Source organism: Lepisosteus oculatus, chromosome 2, assembly GCF_040954835.1.
Source record: "Lepisosteus oculatus isolate fLepOcu1 chromosome 2, fLepOcu1.hap2, whole genome shotgun sequence".
Lineage (NCBI taxonomy): Eukaryota > Metazoa > Chordata > Actinopteri > Semionotiformes > Lepisosteidae > Lepisosteus > Lepisosteus oculatus.
Window position 1 is genome coordinate 61,722,915 of NC_090697.1, and position 19,579 is coordinate 61,742,493.

At 33.9% G+C, this 19,579-nt stretch overlaps 1 protein-coding gene across 2 annotated transcripts in view; it reads right to left on the bottom strand.

Moving 5' to 3' along the window:
* ush2a (Usher syndrome 2A (autosomal recessive, mild)) overlaps positions 1-19,579 on the bottom strand; it is a 409,409-nt gene that overhangs the window by 259,677 nt on the left and 130,153 nt on the right. For both annotated transcript variants that reach the window (XM_015346259.2, XM_069180084.1), the window contains exons 27-31: positions 18,237-18,440; positions 15,954-16,034; positions 13,298-13,483; positions 9,577-9,690; positions 2,959-3,120 (exon numbers count right to left, since the gene is read on the bottom strand). In XM_015346259.2, coding sequence (XP_015201745.2) covers positions 2,959-3,120; positions 9,577-9,690; positions 13,298-13,483; positions 15,954-16,034; positions 18,237-18,440 — 747 coding nt within the window. The remainder of the gene's footprint in view (positions 1-2,958; positions 3,121-9,576; positions 9,691-13,297; positions 13,484-15,953; positions 16,035-18,236; positions 18,441-19,579) is intronic.

The following is a 19,579-nucleotide window of genomic DNA, read 5'->3' on the forward strand; positions in this document are numbered from 1 at the left end:
AAATTACATCTCAGTGCATGGAAACCCCACCGATTACTGTCAAACAAGCTATAATTTTCAATATTGCCTATGAATGATGTGCTGTTTTCCTATTGATTTCTTGCTATTGTTGGAAGAATTCCATTGATCTTATTTTACAGAAGAAACGGATTGCTTAAAGAGATTTTCTCATATGGGCATTTCTGCTGAATGGGGTAAAACTTAAAGGCCACTTATTTCATACTTAAAAAAATCTTTATAAACACCCTATACATTCACTTTCACATTACAACAGTAACATTGAGCCTATGTACAGGCAAGAGATCTGAGATCTAGATTGTAGTTCCTTTTTTGTGTAAGAATTTCTGCCTCACACAGGTAGCGCACTGTGGTATTCTCAACTATATCTCCTTCATCTCTGGGTTTGGTCCTCAAGTGGTAAAGTACCATCTACCAGACCTTAGGCTTACTGATCTTGTTATGATCACTCTATAAAGCACTTACACAAAACCTATGTTTGCCATGGAACTCCCCTGCTGTCCTGGAGACACATTTGCTTACAGTATTTGAATTGTGTTGTTAAAAATAAATTAAAGTACAATTCAGAATAGTACTCTTATTTGTGCCTAACTAGTACACTGTATATATTGTATATACTGTATATGTGTCTGAGTGAAACTGGACAGCCTTGGTACAGTATATGTGCTCAATTGAAGGCACTTGGGTTGTGACCATTTAATAATAATAAATAATTGCTTACACTTATATAGTGCTTTTCTGGACACTCCACTCAAAGTGCTTTACAGGTAATGGCTGCCATAATGCAACAGTACACTCACCACACACCAGCTAGTGATAGAGAACAGAGTGATGAAGCCAATTCATAAAGGAAAATGGGAAATTTGGCCAGGAGACCGAGGTTACACCCCTATTCTTTTTGAGAAATGCCCTTGAATTTTTAATGACCACTGAGAGTCAGGCCCTCAGTTTTACATCTCATCTGAAGAACGGTGCCTTTTTACAGTACAGTGTCCCAGCCACTATACTGGGGCATTAGGACCCACACAGACTGCAGGGTGAACGTCCTCTGCTAGCCCCACTAACACCTCTTCCAGTAGCAACCTTAATTTTTCCCAGGAGGTCTCTCATCCAGGTACTGACCAAGCTCATACCTCAGTGGGTTTCCAGTTGTGAGCTGCAGGGTGCTGCTGGCAGATGCCTTAATTAATTCTGATTTTTATCCATGTTAATCAAATAAATCTTGTTTATTTGACAAAATGAACATTGCAATTTTCTAAATAAAATAAAAGGAGAAAAATATTTTGCTTTTTCTAACAATACAAGTAACACATCTGACCATTATTTTGGTGGGTAATTATTTATTCCTTTAAATGTCTTTATTCATTTAAGCCTCTCATGGAAAACACAAATTACAGTGTATTCCATAAGTATTTGGACAGTGACACAATTTTTGCTTTTTTGTCTCTGTACTCCAGCACATTGGATTTGAAATAAAACAATGACTATGAGGTTAAAGTGCAGAATGTGAGCTTTAATTTGAGGGTATTTATGTCTATATTGAGTGAACCATATAGGAATCACAGCACTTTTAATACATAGTCCCCCCATTTCATGGGACTAAAATTGTGTCACTGTCCAAATGTTTACAGACTGCACCATATGTATGAAATACAATCAGTGGGTCTGTTGGAGGGTCACCGAAAATGTTCTTTTGAAAAAAAGCTTTTGTTGACAGATTAATACATCATTTTAGCACCAGCTGAAGTCTCTCCTCTTTAAACAAACTGCATTCTCTCAGTTAACCACTATACATAAAAGGGCAACCCTTACACTCCTTCTGTACAGCATCAAGGCTGTTAATTTTTAAATTGTACAGTATTCGACGTGTTGCTTTTAATTACTGCAAACACAGAACACATACTAACAGGATATCTACATGACTTCTTTATATCAACAATATTTGTTATGTTGTTACGTTTGGAATACTGTAAAAGAGTTAAGATTTTGTTGAGAAAGAACTCATGTTTTGAAATATAGCAAGGCTACATTATGCATTTGAGTTGTTTTACATTTCAGGTCCTGGGGCTCTTGTTTTTTGGCCAAAATCCTGGTGCCCTCTGCAAAGTTCAAGCTTACCTGAAAATGGATACTTCTGTGTGAAAATAATCCAAAGCATACATTCAACAAAGAAAGTTTAGTAACATGCACATAAAATAAATGTTTTTGACTGTCCAGCTCAATCTCCAAATTTCAGTCGAATCATACATTCGTTGTTTGTTATTGAAATCCTTATGTTATATGATGTTTTTTTTATTTTTCCATCTGGGGTGTGAATAAATCTGGGGGAAACTATATAATTGCTATTTTTGTTACTTAATCATTTTAGCTTACTACTTGTTAGATGATGGTTTATTTTTGTCCACTTTGTTTTAAGAAATGGAGAAAGTACTGTACATTTTCCTATAGATATTTTTTTTTCAAAATTATAATTTCTGTAAAACCCCCAAAAATTAATCTTTGCATCAATTGCATAATTGTTTAAGTTGCATCTTTTGTATATGGCTACAATTCCAACTACAACTTATACAAACTGCTATTCTAATCTTCACGAAATTGAAAAAGGAAACTTGAGAGTACTGGACATATTATTTAATCTTGAATAAAGTACTGTAGCTGCATTGAGCTGTTTTGTTATTCGGCACTTATTTTCAGAAGAGATTATCAAGTTAAGGTCTGAGAACCCCCTTTGCTTTCAAATGCTAATTCTGTGTTTTTTAGGCTTTACTGTATGAGATGCTCTACTACACCCTATGACAATGGCCACATGAATGCTTTCTCTCCCTCACACACAGATGCATAAACTTTACAGTGGATGTGACAGCAGTTAGTGGCTTCAGTTTTTAAAAGCTTTTTGAGTCAGTTGACGCATGGTGATATAAACAAATACAGAGTACTTACCGGTTACTTTAAACATGGTCTGGTTGCCTCTATAGATAAGACTGCCATCCTTATATAAAATATACTCAGTAATAATTCCATTGGGATGGTATGGAATACCCCAGAAGAGAGACAAATTAGTAGGATAGGGGTCAGCTTTGGGAGGATTTACATCTCTGGGAGCTATGGAAAGAGAAGGAAAACAAACAAAAGATTAACAGCAACATAAAAGTACTGTAATTCTACTTTCAAAGCTGAATTAATTTCATTATGAATGGTGGTATTCAATTTCTGTTGTGTTTTTCTCAACTCAAAACATGCTAGATGGTTGACAGTATTAAAATATGTTAGGCAGGATTCTGAAAAGTATAATGTTGCAATAATGTGGTGAGGTAACAGTCCAAGTTAAAATTAAAATTGCTACACATCCAACACTACTTAAAATAATTAAAAAAAAACGTTTTATTTATTAAGCAATATAATTTTTCACCAGACATAAAATTTGATAGTACTTTCAAAATACTTTCCTTTCTGCTACACACGAGTGATTTAACTTTAAACAGTAACCAATGCCCATTCACATTAGACATATGGATCATGATTTTGTGTGCGTTGCTTTGGATTACTATAGGGTATATTTAACTATATACTGTATATATACAGCAGTACAGAGCTATAATGATCTTTTATGCCATTTTTGATATGTAAACTATTTTTCAAAAGGACTTTTTTACTTCAATTTTAACTGAATTCCATGAGGGTCAGGAAAAAAGAAGGAGGGAAGAAAAGAGCAGCAATTTCTCCAGAGAAAACCATTGAGTACTCCTGGGCCTCACTTAATTAGTGTGCAGTGCATATTAAGTGAATATAGAATATCCATGACAAAAACCCTTAGCAGATTCTATGCATGCACAGGATCTGATAAATAATCTCTTATTCTGGACAACAGAACTGAACAAAAAACCTCTACAAAAACATAAACAGCATGCTCTATATATTGAGAGGCATTAAAATACAACACATTAGTTAAGCATCACATTTGACTAAAGTTGTAGGCAAAAACAATAGTCTGTATATAATACTGTTACATTCATAACACATTAATGTTCAAATTGAGGTTCTCTTTTTCAAAGAAAAAGTTTGATCTTTCATGGTTACAGATCCACTCAATTCACATACCAATTGTGTGATTCTAGAGGTGCTCTATAGACATATACTGTACAGTATGTCAGGTGAATACAATGGCCAATGCGCTTACAGTATGCCATGCCATATGTGAATAATTCATGAGACATATGTCACTGTTTTGCATGCATGAGGGCATAATTTTACATTATAATACATTATAATGTGTGGGGAAAGAACATTGTCTCCAGAGTGTTACACAAAGAGCCATCAAGAAAGTCAAAAATGAATTTCAGCCATACTATATTGCAGCTCTTAATGAACTAAGAAAAGTGGTATCCAGGTGTGTTTATGGCAATTTGAGATGCAGGACAATGTTGTTCTTGGAGATATCTCAATTGGACATACCAATCTTGCGTAAGGGTGATGACGCACAGCTGTCGATCATGTGTTGAATCCATCAGAACGTATTGTAACAGCTGAAGGGATATTTGATATTGTTGACTGGCTCACAGTCTTCACCTAGCATCTCATGTCCTCTTCACTTCTAACCTGTGGCAAGTTCTACCATATACATGTATTGTATGTTACAAATACAGTATGAGATTTCACATTTTATTAGTAGATTGTTTGGAAGTTAGTGAAATGATTTTACTCAGATATTGGAGTTACAGTATACTGTTCTTCTGGGAAATGCCTAGAACCAAAATCATTTGTTGTATTTTCAGTCCCTCTCAGTATACAGATACAACCATGTAGAATGTGCAAGGTGTCAGTAGATATGCAACGATGTCACGGACTCAAAGTTCTTAAAGACTGCATTACTATGTAAGGCTTCCAGGTGGCACAGTGACTCTGTAATGTAGGATATTGTTATCATGTTGCTACCACAACTTCAAATGAGATATGTCACATAAAACAGTATATAGGATAATAAGTAATTGTGCATAAATAGTAATTAGAAAATATGTGAGTTTATTTTAGATATAATTTTTCTAATTATAAAAATATATATTATACATAGTGGCATTAAAAACATACAGTATTTAAAAGCAAATAAACATATAAAAAAACAAAAGAGAGGCCAGATTAAAATAAGTTTTAAGTAATGATTTTAATGATGTTGTTACATATTGTAAATTGTAAATGCTAGGAAATTAGATTACATGTTTTGTAAGGGGCACGATGTGCTAAGTTGACAAAAGTAATTAATAGCACGCTGTATGTGCAAAAAAACATTGGAAACACTACTGTAAAGGGTAGATAAGATTTGATTCATGGAATGGTAATGTTTTTCATTTATTAAGATCCATATGATGTATTCAGTCCTTCCTTCGACTTGCTATACTGCTGCTTTAGACTTGGAACTTTCCGTTAGGAGAGTGGACAGGGGGAACGATTACTAAGTTGTGCTCTTAGTTTAATTAAATGAGGGCAATGAAAACACTGAAGATTGACATCTCTTTTCAGTATTCTTTATTTACAGGTCAGTAATAATTTATTTGCTGTAAATAACATTAAATCCTTGTAAAAATCTAGTGTAATCTTCATTACACTATTAATATAAAATATACTGTATGTGATGTTTGAGTCTTCTTAATGTATACTGTATGTAAAATTTATTGTTATACAGAGTTGGAGCTATAACAATGTTAATTCTCAGTTGTTAACATTGCTTTAGTTATAAATAAGACGCTGTGTTAAGTTATTTTATTTTATCTGTAATACTAAGTTGTGCTCTTAGTTTAAAGAACAAAAACAATAACACTAAAGATTCTCAATATTGAGGCTTTCAATATTCTTTATTTAGAGTTAAGGGGATCTCGTGCTTTTATGGCTGTGACCTGTAACACTACCGTATCACAAATACAGACTTCAATAATATCTGAAAAAAAAAATTATTTGTTAGATACATAGTTCAAAAGACTGTTAAATCTTTTTATATGAAAATGTAATTGTTTCCTCAAGTTTCCTTTTTAGGCTAAAATGGAGACAGATTTAAATTTACAATTCACACAAATGCAATGAAATGTTATTCAAATTCAAAAAATCCAGCCAATCCCACCCCCAGACAGGCTGCAAAAGAGCAGTTTGCAGGTGTCGTAATCCTCACATTTAGTAATGTAATTACCTGTAAATACATTGACTATCCAGAGTGTGCTACTAATGGAAAAGTTTCTGGAAAATAAGACGCTATATCTCAGGAACGAAAAAAGCTTGGAAGCTACTTTCAATAACACAAAATGGTACTATAGAAGCACTAGCAAATGAGACCTGTTCAGTTAATAATAATTAATTTGCTTCCAGATCCAGCTGTGATCAACACTTGAGACAATTACCATTCCACTTAATTCAAAGTGCAAATATGTTGCCAAACAAGAAAAAAGGGCATAAACATTTTTACCTATTTTAGCAACAACATTGTTGCAAAATACTGCTTTAAAGCCATAGTAAGTTTTTTTTCAAGGTTACATGTTTATAAAGTGGTATGTACATGGTTTATAAAAACAACAACATACTTTTAAAAGTCCAACTTTCAAAAGTCCAAAACATTTTCCCTTCAAGTTTCTGTTGATGCAAATGAACCCAGACCTAATTTCCAGGGCCCATGCCCTGTCCATTGTTCCTAGACAGTTTCTGTTTGGTGACTGTGGCATGTACTGTACAATGGGCTTTCCCCGGAACTATCAGGAAGAAAACAGTAGTTGCTGACCAGAAGTTTGTACTTCACCATGAATACTTCTCCATTAATAACAAACTACCCTTTTCTTCCTGATAGTCTTTGCCTTTGATATTCCCCAAATCAGGACATTCTGCTGACTTTTTAAACCTAATTCATTCCACACAATTCATTGAAGTTATCAGATGAAGTTTAATAAAAAAATATGTACTTCTCAGTTTAATATCTAATGTGTCCCCAGTACAAATGGTGATGAACAATAGTGTGAATCACTTCAGTGAGCTGTGCAGCTGCTAATTGTTTGCTGTACATCTTGTTTGGATTGTAGCAGCAGCTAGTAACAAAGAATTCTGAATTTTGTATGCCGGACAGGACTGTGGGTTACCATGGAGTGTTTTCGTGAGTTTCAACGTGTATTGTAGATGGCTGCATCTGTATATGCTGCTTATTAAAACAAACACATCACTATATTTATGCTTGTGTATTTTTGGAAGAATAAAATATATGGACTTTAGATATTGGTTAAATGTTTTAAGTGTCATTTTGAATAACTGATCATTCATGACTGAGTTGATATACTTACATGATTTTGACTGTTTCTATTAAATTGCCTCATTATGTTTATAAACAGGCAAGAATGTACAATCCAACACAGTCCAGATACCACTCCAAAATTGATAGGGAGGTCCAGGTCTGGGCATTCTACATAATCACATCTGTAGTGATTGATGGCAACTTGACTGCAAAGTACTACATTGTTCCTAGAACCTCACTCACTGCCATTCCTTTGGGCTTTTACTAATATGACAACACTCAAGCAGGACATTATATGTCCTCATACTGCTCATTTAACAGTAGTTTTCTTGGAAGATGAGAATGTTATGCCATGGGTCCCCTAAGTGCTAGCTAGACTTTAGCCTCGGTGAACCTGGATAATGTGTGGCATCAAAGCTTGGTCTCCTGCATTTTTTGAAGGATCCCAGAAAATCCACTTGATTAGCATGGCAGTGTCCTTTGTTCCACATTCTCACGGTCTTTGTGAAAGAGTTTTTGTCCAAAATGCATCTCTTCTTAATTACAATTTTTGATGGTACCCTGATTTCATTGTGGAGTTTAAAGAACTCTCTTTGGCTGACATTGTCTTTATATCAAGGGATTTCAGTCCTTGAATCAAATCCCCATGTAACCTCCATGGAATGCCACGTGCTATTTTAATTTCCTTGTCAACTATTTTCAACCCTACCCTGGCAGCACTCTGCCAATTGTGCATCACCACTTGGGGATTTCCAGTCACACTTGGCTAGTGACATGACCAATGTTCAAACTACTGACTCCAGATCATAGAGCCCACCACATGCTCTTTGAATTTAGAAAACAAAACACATTGATAGCGGAGTGTTAAGGCTTCATTTTTTTTTTTACATTTTTTAAAGTACTTTCATATATTCTTCACAGCATAACTGAATATATTTTGTCAGGGTTCCAATTTCATTTCTGTGGACTTTTCAATATATGTTTTTTGTACAATATATGTTTTTATGTACAAATATACAGTAATGGTCAGATAATTTGGGGATAACAATGAAAACGACATTGTTAAAATATGAAAATGAAATAGAGGATAAAAAATGTTTATTACAACTGTTTCAATATATTGGACATCAACATGATTTCTGAACAAGTTTATGAACTTTTGTTTTTAATAGACTGCAAGAGTCCTTGGAGAACCGGGGAGTTGCACCTTCCTTCCTGGTTACCATATTTCTTAAGTGATTACTGTTAATCAAAAAAAGTATCAGTAGTTAAATGTAAATGTAAAACTTGATCTATATAATACTGTTCTACAGCCACAACCAGACACATACTGTATACGGTAGATAAATTGTGTTAAATTCAGTTTAAGCACCTATAGTACAAATTAAAACTGTAATTTCACTGTAATAACGTCAGCCTTTAATTGACCTTTTTACTCTACAGAGACTACTAAAATCATGATATTCCTCAAACACAACCCAAAGATTTCATTAAGGCCAGGCTAAACATAGACTACCAGGAGGATGAGAGAGGTTGCTCAGACTTATCAAAACCTTTACTGAAAAGGCATAGTCACACAAAATATGCAAAACTAAACCAATAATATTTATGAACACATCCATAAGCCATTAAGAAAAATAACTGTCATATGTGATTAATTTGTCTTTATTCTTCTATTGTTTTATGTCAGTATGTTCCTTGAATATCCATGTTATTTGTTTTAAGCTGTAAGCTGCTCAGTTCATATTCAGAGGAGAGATTTGTTCCATACATACAGTTAAATGACAAAGCAAATAAAGAAACAGAATGAAAGCTCCACTGCCTCAGTGACTGTTTCAGCAGCAAATCTTTAAGCAGCCTTCAGCAGTTCAAAAGAGAGCATGGAAATCAAGCGTTTGATTCTCAATTTCATACTTTGCTATACAATCAATTCTTTTTAGCCAGACTGTCTCTAGATTTACTTCTGTGGCATAGTAAAATGAAGAAGCTTTCATTAATCTTTCAGATGCCTCGTATTAATGACAAGGCTCTTGCATGAACAATGTAACAGCAATTAAAAAGCCCATTAATCTGCATTACAGCTATTAAAGATGCATGTCATTAAAGGGTATAGAGTTTGATTCATTTTCACACACATCCCCCCTCCCCCAAAAAATGGAGCAATTATAGGCTGGCAATGCACTTTGTCATCAAATTAGTTTGGAGTTTTCCAGCAAATGGCTCTGTACCATTTTAGCTCTTCTCTGATTTTATTATTCATCAAAGAAATGTGCGAGTCAAGACCCTCTAAATTACTTTACCCTCTTGTGGAGTGCTGATGTTCCTTCCATGGAAGCTCTCAGAGCAGCCAGCCAGGGTGCACACTGTTAGGGTAATGCTATAGTTTGTAAAAGGAGCTAGGCCAGTTAAATTGCCTGCAACAGAAGAAAAAGGCAAGTGTCATTCTATTTTTTCATATTTCAAATATGTTTTAAAACTAACGGTACTAGCTCTAATGCAATTGCTTCTCAAACATAGCATAATATAACCATCAGTTCTCATAATAGGCCTAAATTAAAAAGATCTTTATTATCAAGTAGTAATATCACCTATTAATCATAGAAATGAAAGATATCAGAGGAAGATATGGAATATGGGACACTAATGATGTGATTTAATAGTGACAAAATGTAGATAGTAGGTCATACTTTTGCACTAACTTTGTATTTAAAACGTTTAGAATTTCTTTTTTTTCTCTGTAGTGCACTGAAATGGGTCCTCATGTGTGGTATATATCTTTATAGATTTGTTTGTTAATACTATATTCATAAATGGTAAGCGTAAGAAATTATAAGAATTATAATTAAGAATTAGGTAAGTTTCTAAACTGTATTCCATTTTTTTCCTTGCATAAGCACTATGGATTTTTTTTTAATTGACCTCAGATTGCATTGGTTTTAATTAATTTTGTGGTTTGCAGATTAAGATGTATTTAATAATTTACCAGAGAGAAAATGCCGTCTTCTAACGTTTTTTATTTGAATGACTCTTTGGCCATATTCCATATAATCTGTTCTCCTTCATTATGTTAATCTGTGGGCGGAAAGATTGCTGTCAACTTCATGTAGTTTATACAGGGAAGGTAAACACCTTGGCTTGTCTGTAATTGGCCAGGTGGCTTTTCTGACACCCAGTGCTTAATTCAATTAAGCCAATGACTAGTCCAATCATCTTTTACTGATTTTCTTTCTTTTTATAGTAAATTGTCTTTTATTGGAAATAGTTTTTATGTGCTTTTACCTACTGTACATATATAAAAATGAATGCTTAATATAATGTTAAAACATTTAATTTTATTTATAGAATACATATATTTCTACAATATTTAGAATATTTCTCCTAACAGAAAAATCTCACCACATGTGACAAATATGTCTCTATAATCAGTAAAAGTGATAGAATTTCAATCCTACTCTACAGTCTTATGTAGAGTAAGACTTACAGCCCAAATGATAACATTAGATAATACAAAAGGTTGAAGATATTTGTTTTAAAAAATGAAAGAAAAATATTGGCTATTGACTTTAACCTTAATAAAGGAATATTTTAAAATGGTGTGACCGTGTAAAATTTTTAAATTCACTGATTATTCAATTTAAAAAAATAATCACAAATACAGGTGATAAAGCTGGAAAAAATAAATGATAAATAAGATAAATAAGTGATGCATCTGTTTTTATTAAAACAAATTATAGCAGGTTCTGCAAATTAAAACAAGTTACACAAAAGTAATTTCTTCCAACTGTAAAAAAATCTAAAACTACTTGGTAAATAGATGGTGAGACTGATAATGAAAAGAGAGTCACTCAATGAAAAGAAAATCTCACTGAGCCAAAAGTGAATCAAAATCTTTGCTGCTTCCATTTGCTTGGGGACTTGTGGCTCAGGATCTCATCGCTCTGACCACTTCAGATGGACTTATTACGGCCCCTCAAGCCTTAGAAATATCCAATAAGAAATAAGTTTATCCAATTCCTTCCTTACAACCATCCACCTCTTTCTGACTATTTAATGATTGTTTAATAACTCTCATAGTCTAAATGATAATACAGTATGGATTATATTTTTTATAAGGTTTCGAGTATCTATTTTGAGTGTTTACAAAGTGTTTCATAAGTATTGATGTACAGCAATGTCTATGGCATTGAAATTTTTATTAAAATATTGTTATCGAGACTGTAAAGATTGCAATGTAATTCTAACTAGTGGTATGAGTTTATAGGGTAAAATATTTTAAGGACTACTAAGTATTAATACATTTGTACATGTGCAAAACTTTGCAAACTCTTGGATAATTAAAGAAAAAGCCATCATAGAGGAAAATTGTATTATAATTCACACACATTAGTAACTTGGAGACAATGTTGGAATGAAAATCACACCAGAAGCTTGCATATGTTAAATAATTTAAAAATAGGAAATTGGATCATGGGGCAAAAAGATCTAATAAGCTAGAAAATAAATTACACGAAACATAGGTTGTGTATAAATTAGTATCCTCTGTAGACACCATTGGAAATATTTTAATGACATACCGTAGAAACCCCTGATCTGCAGAACAATGAAAACCTTCAAATATGTTTTTCCTACTTTTACACTCTAACATACAGTATAATTCACTACTACAATCCTCATACTTCAACAGGAAAGGTGTTGTCTAAATTAAATTGCTACCCATTTTATTTGCAATTTCTGAGACTTTTGAAAAACAAAATGCTCTCATGTATATTTGGTATTTTTTATTAGTGTATTCTTGTTAAACAAAAAAAAAACATGATTCTGATGTAAAAAAACAATTAAATATCCTATTTCTTTCTATAAATTTTAAAAAACCTAATTTCTATAAGATCAACTATGATATATTAATAAAGGCTATTGACATTACAGAAATTAGTATGCACTTATTTTGTCCTATTGTCTTAGTTTTCCAAAATGCTATTCTTTACTTTGGTTGCAAATTTACTTCAGAGTTCAGCTGGTACTTGCCCCCAGAAAGTTTGAGAACCTTTATGAAATGCCATATTGCAAAATAAAGACCTGTTACAGACAGAATGTGTATATACAGTATATTGTAGTATGTATGTTTTATACTGTGAAAACTTTTATGTATACTAAGTATGTTTTCCCAATATTCCATACCCCATACATAATGGTTTATTCTTTATAGTTTTTGAGTCTTGTTCAGAGACTTCTAACAGGGATATTTGAAAATACATATTTCTAATTTTATTTGCAATGCAATGTATTTAATGAAATGTATTTAAATGTAAATACATTACATACAGTACACAGCCAGTGAGTCAAGCTGCTGCAGGAACTTCAGGATGAAGGGAGAGAGCAAGGGAATATGCGTGGGAATTGAGAATTGGAAGTTAAGGGCTGTGTCAGGCAAAAGCAAACTCTCAGTGCAAGTAAAGTCTGCCTCAGGAGGTGAGATATTTATTCCTACTAAAGATGCAGACAACCACCGGGATTGTCTGTTCCAGGCAATAACACATTGGTGTTGTACAAAGCAACTAACACAAAGTTTCAGTCTGAAAAATTAAATCTGTATCTAAAAATAAATAGAAAATTATATAAATGCAAACCTTTAGGCATGAAGATAGACTTATAAAAATCTGGGCAGTTTCACCAACAAAAGCATTGGTCCATTTTAAGTCAAAGCATTCCATCCATTCCATTTCAAAACTGATCATGCTTTCATTGCATTTTTTTCAGAATTCTATTTTTCTACATATTTTTCATTAAATACATGTGTGAAGCAGAACAGCATTATCACAAATATACTTGAAAAGAGTGTGTGTTTTTCTGTGATTGTTCTAAAGCTAGTTCTACAAGATAATATGTGTTTATCTAGGAAATACCAGGGGCCTTTTACTACCATTCTGGAAAAAGCTTTCCTTTTCTTTTTTAACAATCTTAAAGAAAACAACTTGCTACTAAAGCCTATCCCTGCCCCACCTTTCAATGAACCGCACTTACCTGTCAGGTGATAGCTGCCTGGGAATTCGGCAGTGATTGGAGGCATGCTGGGATTGTCCCGATTGTATGCTTTTAAAATGTACTTCTCAATTACACCTCTGACCCCGGCAGTCTCGTCCCAGCTCACCTCAGCACGGTAACCATTTACACTGCTAACTCTGGAGGGAGTCAGCACACTTTGTGGAACTGCATGAGGATAAAAATAAGAGAGAGAGAAGGCAATGGGAGAGTCAGCCCCAAGAAAAGCAGCACACATATTCTTCACTTTTAATAGATGCAGTAAATCATATCTAACCATTAGCATAAATACAATTTATTAGACTTGTAACTTTTTCAGCACTGATTTAATATGACTGTACATCTTCTACCATTCATTCTAGGCTATATTTCAAAATGATCAATCAATCTGCTTCTTTTTGCACTAGGTTAATCTTTAAAGAAACATTAATTGAGGTTTTTAAGAAATATACAAATATGTTCCATCTCGTTTTTTTAATCCAAGAAATCAAAATCTTTCAAAACATTCATTTTTTTTTCAAAAATCATATTGATATTATAATTAATATATTTAATATATCCTGATTTTCATTTAAAAAACAAACTGTTCTCTTGTTGAATTGTACAATTGAATTTCAACATAATGCATTTGATTGATTTAATGTCCTGCAAATATATGTTGATTTACTAGACTCATTCCCACATGCTTGAAATTAATTATAACAGCTCAATTTTTTGGTTGAACAACTGTTATGACATGCCAAACACAAACATTTCATTATTACAATAACTCTACATTAATACTATTTACAAAACTTTATAATTATATACATTTTTGGGAATGGTATGCTGTGCTAAGATATAGCACATTGCTTTAACAATGGAAATTTAATCATAACATTGAATTGGAATGTCACAAAAATGTACTGTAAATACACTGTATAATACTGTCAGAGGTTTTCAGCTAAATTTGTAAATGGTCATCCAATAGCTGGAACCTCTAGGACCTCATTCTCCATTGCATGCATGGCATTTTTACAGTTAATTGTTTTGTTTTCCTTTGGCACATTTTGTTGTATTTGGGTTAATTAAAAATATGTAATATTACAGAGTACAATGTGGACATTGTAGGGGTACCAGGAACTAATAAGTAGAGTGCCTTTACTTGAACACAACTGCCAATGTGTGTTTTCATACAACCATATACCCATTGACTAGACACGCTTGCACCAAGCACTTTGGCAGCCAGCTCAAACTTCATTACAGATGACTGTTCCGGCTGCAGACACCTGGGCCAGCCAGCAGAGCAACATGCCAGGATGATTAATATAGAGCTCAAACAGCCCGCATGTGGACTCTGCAGCTACTCCACCAAGACGCCCATGTTTTCCCCTATCCAATTTTTAAGGTTTAAATGCCAGCAAATACTTAAGAATATTTCAGTATTTTGCTATTTCTCATTAGATATTCCATATTGAATGTGCCAGTTTTCATTAAGTTGCACATGAAGTGATTATAAAGTCTTCTGTTTTTTATTGCTAAAACAACTTATATTGTTATAAAACCAGAAATGCCGGTAATGAAATAGTATTAGTTATAGTCACTGCAGTGGCTTGACATATTTTGAACGGGTCTTTAAAGGTACCCATTCAAATACACTCACAGATTTATTTTTTATTCCATTGTGTTAAAGATTTTGTTGTCCAATAATTAACCTACTTTCCAATGTGTTTAATAAACTGGCCTACATACATAAAAGTAGAGTTACATATAAGATAGCATTCTCCCTTTGTGTCTGTGTGTGTTTTCTTGGGGTGGTCTAATTCCAAGGACATGCTGGTAAGGTTAATTGGTGTCTCTAAATGTCCCTGTGCGTGTTTGTGTGTGTCCTGTTATAGAATGGTAACCCAGTGAGGGTGTTGTTTTGCCTTGTACCCTGTGTCTGCTTGGTTGCTGCAAATCTCTGGAGGATAATTGTTTTCTGTTGTTCATCTGTTTTGAAAAATTAAATATTAACTCTTAAAAAATACCAGCCATAGTTTACACCTGTTTATATTCTACACTATATTTTAAAGAGTCACATAAATCATTCTGGATACTAACTTAAGAAGAAAAATGATCATTATGATGATGATGATGATGATGATGATGATGATGATGATCGTGATGGTGATGAGGAGGAGGAAGCTGTTTTCCAATTTAAAAAAAATCAATAAAACACAAATGTATGTTAAACTTTGTATGCTTTCTGAACACAGCCTGTCATGTTCTTCTTTTCTGTAATTTGTGAGACTGTCAGAATGTCAAGACAAACACACCGGCAGCACAGCCTTTGCATTATTTAATCAAGCAGGAGAGGAGCACAATGTGAGAGGCTACATCTTTAGAAAACAATACAATATCTAACCCTTTCAGTGCCTTCCTTCAGGGAACTGTTGTTTATTTCATAGGAACAGCTGCTTCATTTATAATAAGCCACTCATTTTGATGTGGACTGTTACAGAGCAGAACACGATAAGGTATCAGGAGTGCCATCTCATCTCGTTGACTGCTACATTCATTGTACCGATAAGAATAAAATGGGATTTTTGAAAACTATGACACAAACAAATATGTGCGCTTCTCTGATTACACGGCACCTGGGATTTTCCCTGCTTACCTGCTTCTCTTGTGCGACCAAGAACCCAGGGGCTGGAGGTCAAACCACCTTCACTTGAGGCAATGACCCTGTATAAGTATTCTTTGAATGAGGGAGGAATTACAATTTTAGAATGTGAAATAAACACACATTTAATCTTTTCCTGAGAGCAAACTAAAAGAAGATTTACAACAGGGTTCTCAAACCTCCACAAAGTCTTTTGGTCTTTCCTATCAGTTTCTTTGCTTTGGCTCGGCTACTTCATTCACAAAGTTGTTTTCAGAACTGGAAATACACTGAACATCACTTGTAATTACAAAATATTCACAGTTTAATAGCTACATTGAACTCTTAATTAAAAACTTATTGTACTGTACTGAACATATTGTCTATAGAATCACCAGCATAAGGACCGATCAAAATAAATTTATAATTTATGACTGCCACAAATTCACTAACCTATTATGAGGAAAAATATTTATTGTACCAGTTGCACTGATATTTTATTGAACAGACATCAGATAGGCAAATTAATTTTGCTTATTATCATTTGTCAATAAAATGATCGACAGGGGTCCACTGTGGAAGTCATAGGTTAGAAATGTGTGGCCTCCACTGGAAGCAATACAAAGTGTTCAAATTTCATTCATGCTAATCCCTAATTTTCAAAATGGGGTTCAGGTCTGGCAAGAGGGCATCCTGGATATATATGGTACATTCTCATTGCGCAAGAATGCCATGCTTACATGAGCAGCAAGAGAACCTGCTGGAATGCTGTCATCTCAAGATGACCCTGAAGGAAAAGCAATAAGTATGGTCCCAGCTCTTGATCAATATAATGTCATGCAGTCAAGTGGCCATCAATCATCACAAGTGGAGTTCTGTAGCAACTAGACACTCCTGCTAGATCATCACACTTGGACCTCCCCATTGACTGTCTCTTGCACACAACAATCAGCATATCATTCTGCACACCTGTGCCACAGTCATTTCTGTCCATCAGGGTGGCCCACACAAAACATTGATTCATTGCTAAAGTGTTTTTGATCCCATTGATGGTTTCATATACAGTAAAGAATCTATATATTCTTATATAGTCTAACCTATATACAGATGGTATGAAGGCATTGCTCTCTTAATATTGGAGAATATTGTTTCATTTGTTTTTTTTCACTAGCATTGACATTCAACAGGTTATTTTCTTGTCATCACCTTTGCCTAATCAACTGTTCCATTAATGAGGTAATTTAATGTTTATACAACAAAGTAATTCAAATTTATCAATCACAGTCAATCATGACACCAAAAATCTTTCATTCTTATCCAATATCCATATACTATATCTTTCTGCACATCTGCATTATTTACTTTTTGCATGGTCTACCGTGTTTTTTTTCCAATACTACATATTTATTTTTCTCCACAGCATATTGTCCTGTTGTTATTCTTTATTGTTTGTATGTTATGAGAGATCAGAGCAAATACAAATTCCAAAGTACATGTATATTTGGCAATAAACTTCTCTACTTCTGTACTCCTTAATCACTTCACAACCTAGATTTCCTGGAATATGCCAATATTATACTTATGTCATTACCATGTGGTGCAGGCTTTTAGCACATTTATAATGAATTATATTCTTAATAAATTTGACAATTGCTTTTAAATACATAACTTTTCTACTGTCATGGTCAAAATGCTGTTGGCTCTGATACTTTATGAATGATGCCTTTTCTCATTTAGACTGGAGAATATCCTATAAAATGCTAATCATAAAGGGTGTTTGCAAATACTTTTCGAAAATAGACATGTTGAGTCCTTTCTATCAATATCCTTCCTTACACCGATCACTCTTATGAAAATATTATGTAAAGAAGACAAAGGAACTGAGAAGCATTTGTATAAACACTTTCTGAAGACAAGGACTTGTAACAAACATTGTTGATTGTAGATTGATTTTGGCCTACTTTATACTGGTTCTCCCTTATAAAGGAGATGCAAGTTCAGTGGGGGCACCTGTGTATCACCTGTAGTTGTATTTTCAATAAAACTTCAATGATACTGGCAAAAAAATGTTCTAAAGTAACCACAAATTTCAGCCTTTTATGTCAGAAGAGAAAAACACTTATGATTTACATAACTGAAACTGCTACCGCATCCAGTTACATAAGTCCTGTAACAACATGCTGTAATAAGACATCATGTGGATTTGGAAAAAAAGAACTCACAGTCTCAGCCTTAATCTTAGGCCCTTTCTGATATATTAAACATTATGAGGAGAAATTTCATAAAGTTGTCTCTTACCAGTGAATGGCTGCAGATGCTGGTCTTGTACTCTTCTTTCCTTGCCTGTATACACCAGAATGGAGTCATTTCCCCTGCAGTTAACTGTGGTGTCAGTTGACAGGCATCCATCCAGATTGACTCTGACAGCACTGCTGGACACAGCCGCCAAGTTTACGACAGCCCCTCGTGTGAATTTAACATCCTTTATACAACCACCGAAACCTGGCAAGCAATAAGAAATTAATGTCACGTTTCTTGGCTTCTGTTGTATTGAAACCAGCACAATCATGCACTTGGAAAATAAAACTCTGTCCAGATTCCAGGGAATCCAGACATTGTCTTCTCTAAATCTCAGTATATAATGCAAATATAAAAATACTGTACATTTTAACAGAATATAGTTTTTGTCTTGACTTTCCCATTAGCAACTCTGGAAGGCTGTTTTTATATTGATAGTGACTTGACTGCAAACTTAGCTTTTTCCTTAACACACAGTAGTTACTTGATTTGCAGCCTACTTAGTAATATCAAAAAACAAATAATTTCTTGTTACTCTAAAACTGCAATTCAGATGTACATTATTTACTGGGAAAAGTACAATTGTTGTTATAAGATGACAGTAACAGTCATCAGACTGATATATTATAATATACCACCACTGATATATTATAAAAATCTATGAAGGCCCCATTCATACATACAGAAGGTCTGGTATGTATATGTAGAGCTGTAAGGGTCTATAAATGCATACAGCTAAAGTAAATTTGAAAAAGTGAATTGACCATCTAAACAGTACTCTCCTGGATGTTGTAGTAAATGAGAATTTATTTTAAATTAATTAATCTACAGTAGTTGACAAAACATGTAAGTACAGTAGAGTTGCAATTATCTGACCTAAACGGGACCGATAGTATGTCGGATAATTGAAAATGTCGGATAATGCAGAAATGCAGAGTGGAGAAATCATAGATTCATGGAAGCGCAGTATAAGTATGAAATCTGGTTTATTCATCTACTTTAATACTAAAATAACAGAGTACAGAACTATCGTTAGTTATTATTTAAAAAAATGAGTGAAATCTGTTTCCCAGATGTGGTTCTCTTCCTTGCAGCAAGGTCTCGCCAGCATCTTAGAAACATGATATCAGTAGCAGTTGCCTCCTCTTGTTGTTCAATGTAAGCTAGTGTTGCTTCAAAAATACAATAGGAAAAATAATAATCACGAGCACGAAATCAGCAAGCAAAGCTACGTCAACGGCAGTACCTGACACAGAGAGACACAGCAGCATCGGATTTGGCAAAATATTATGTACACGCATGCATAGTCTACAGTATATACTATACACTATGGTGATTTGCTA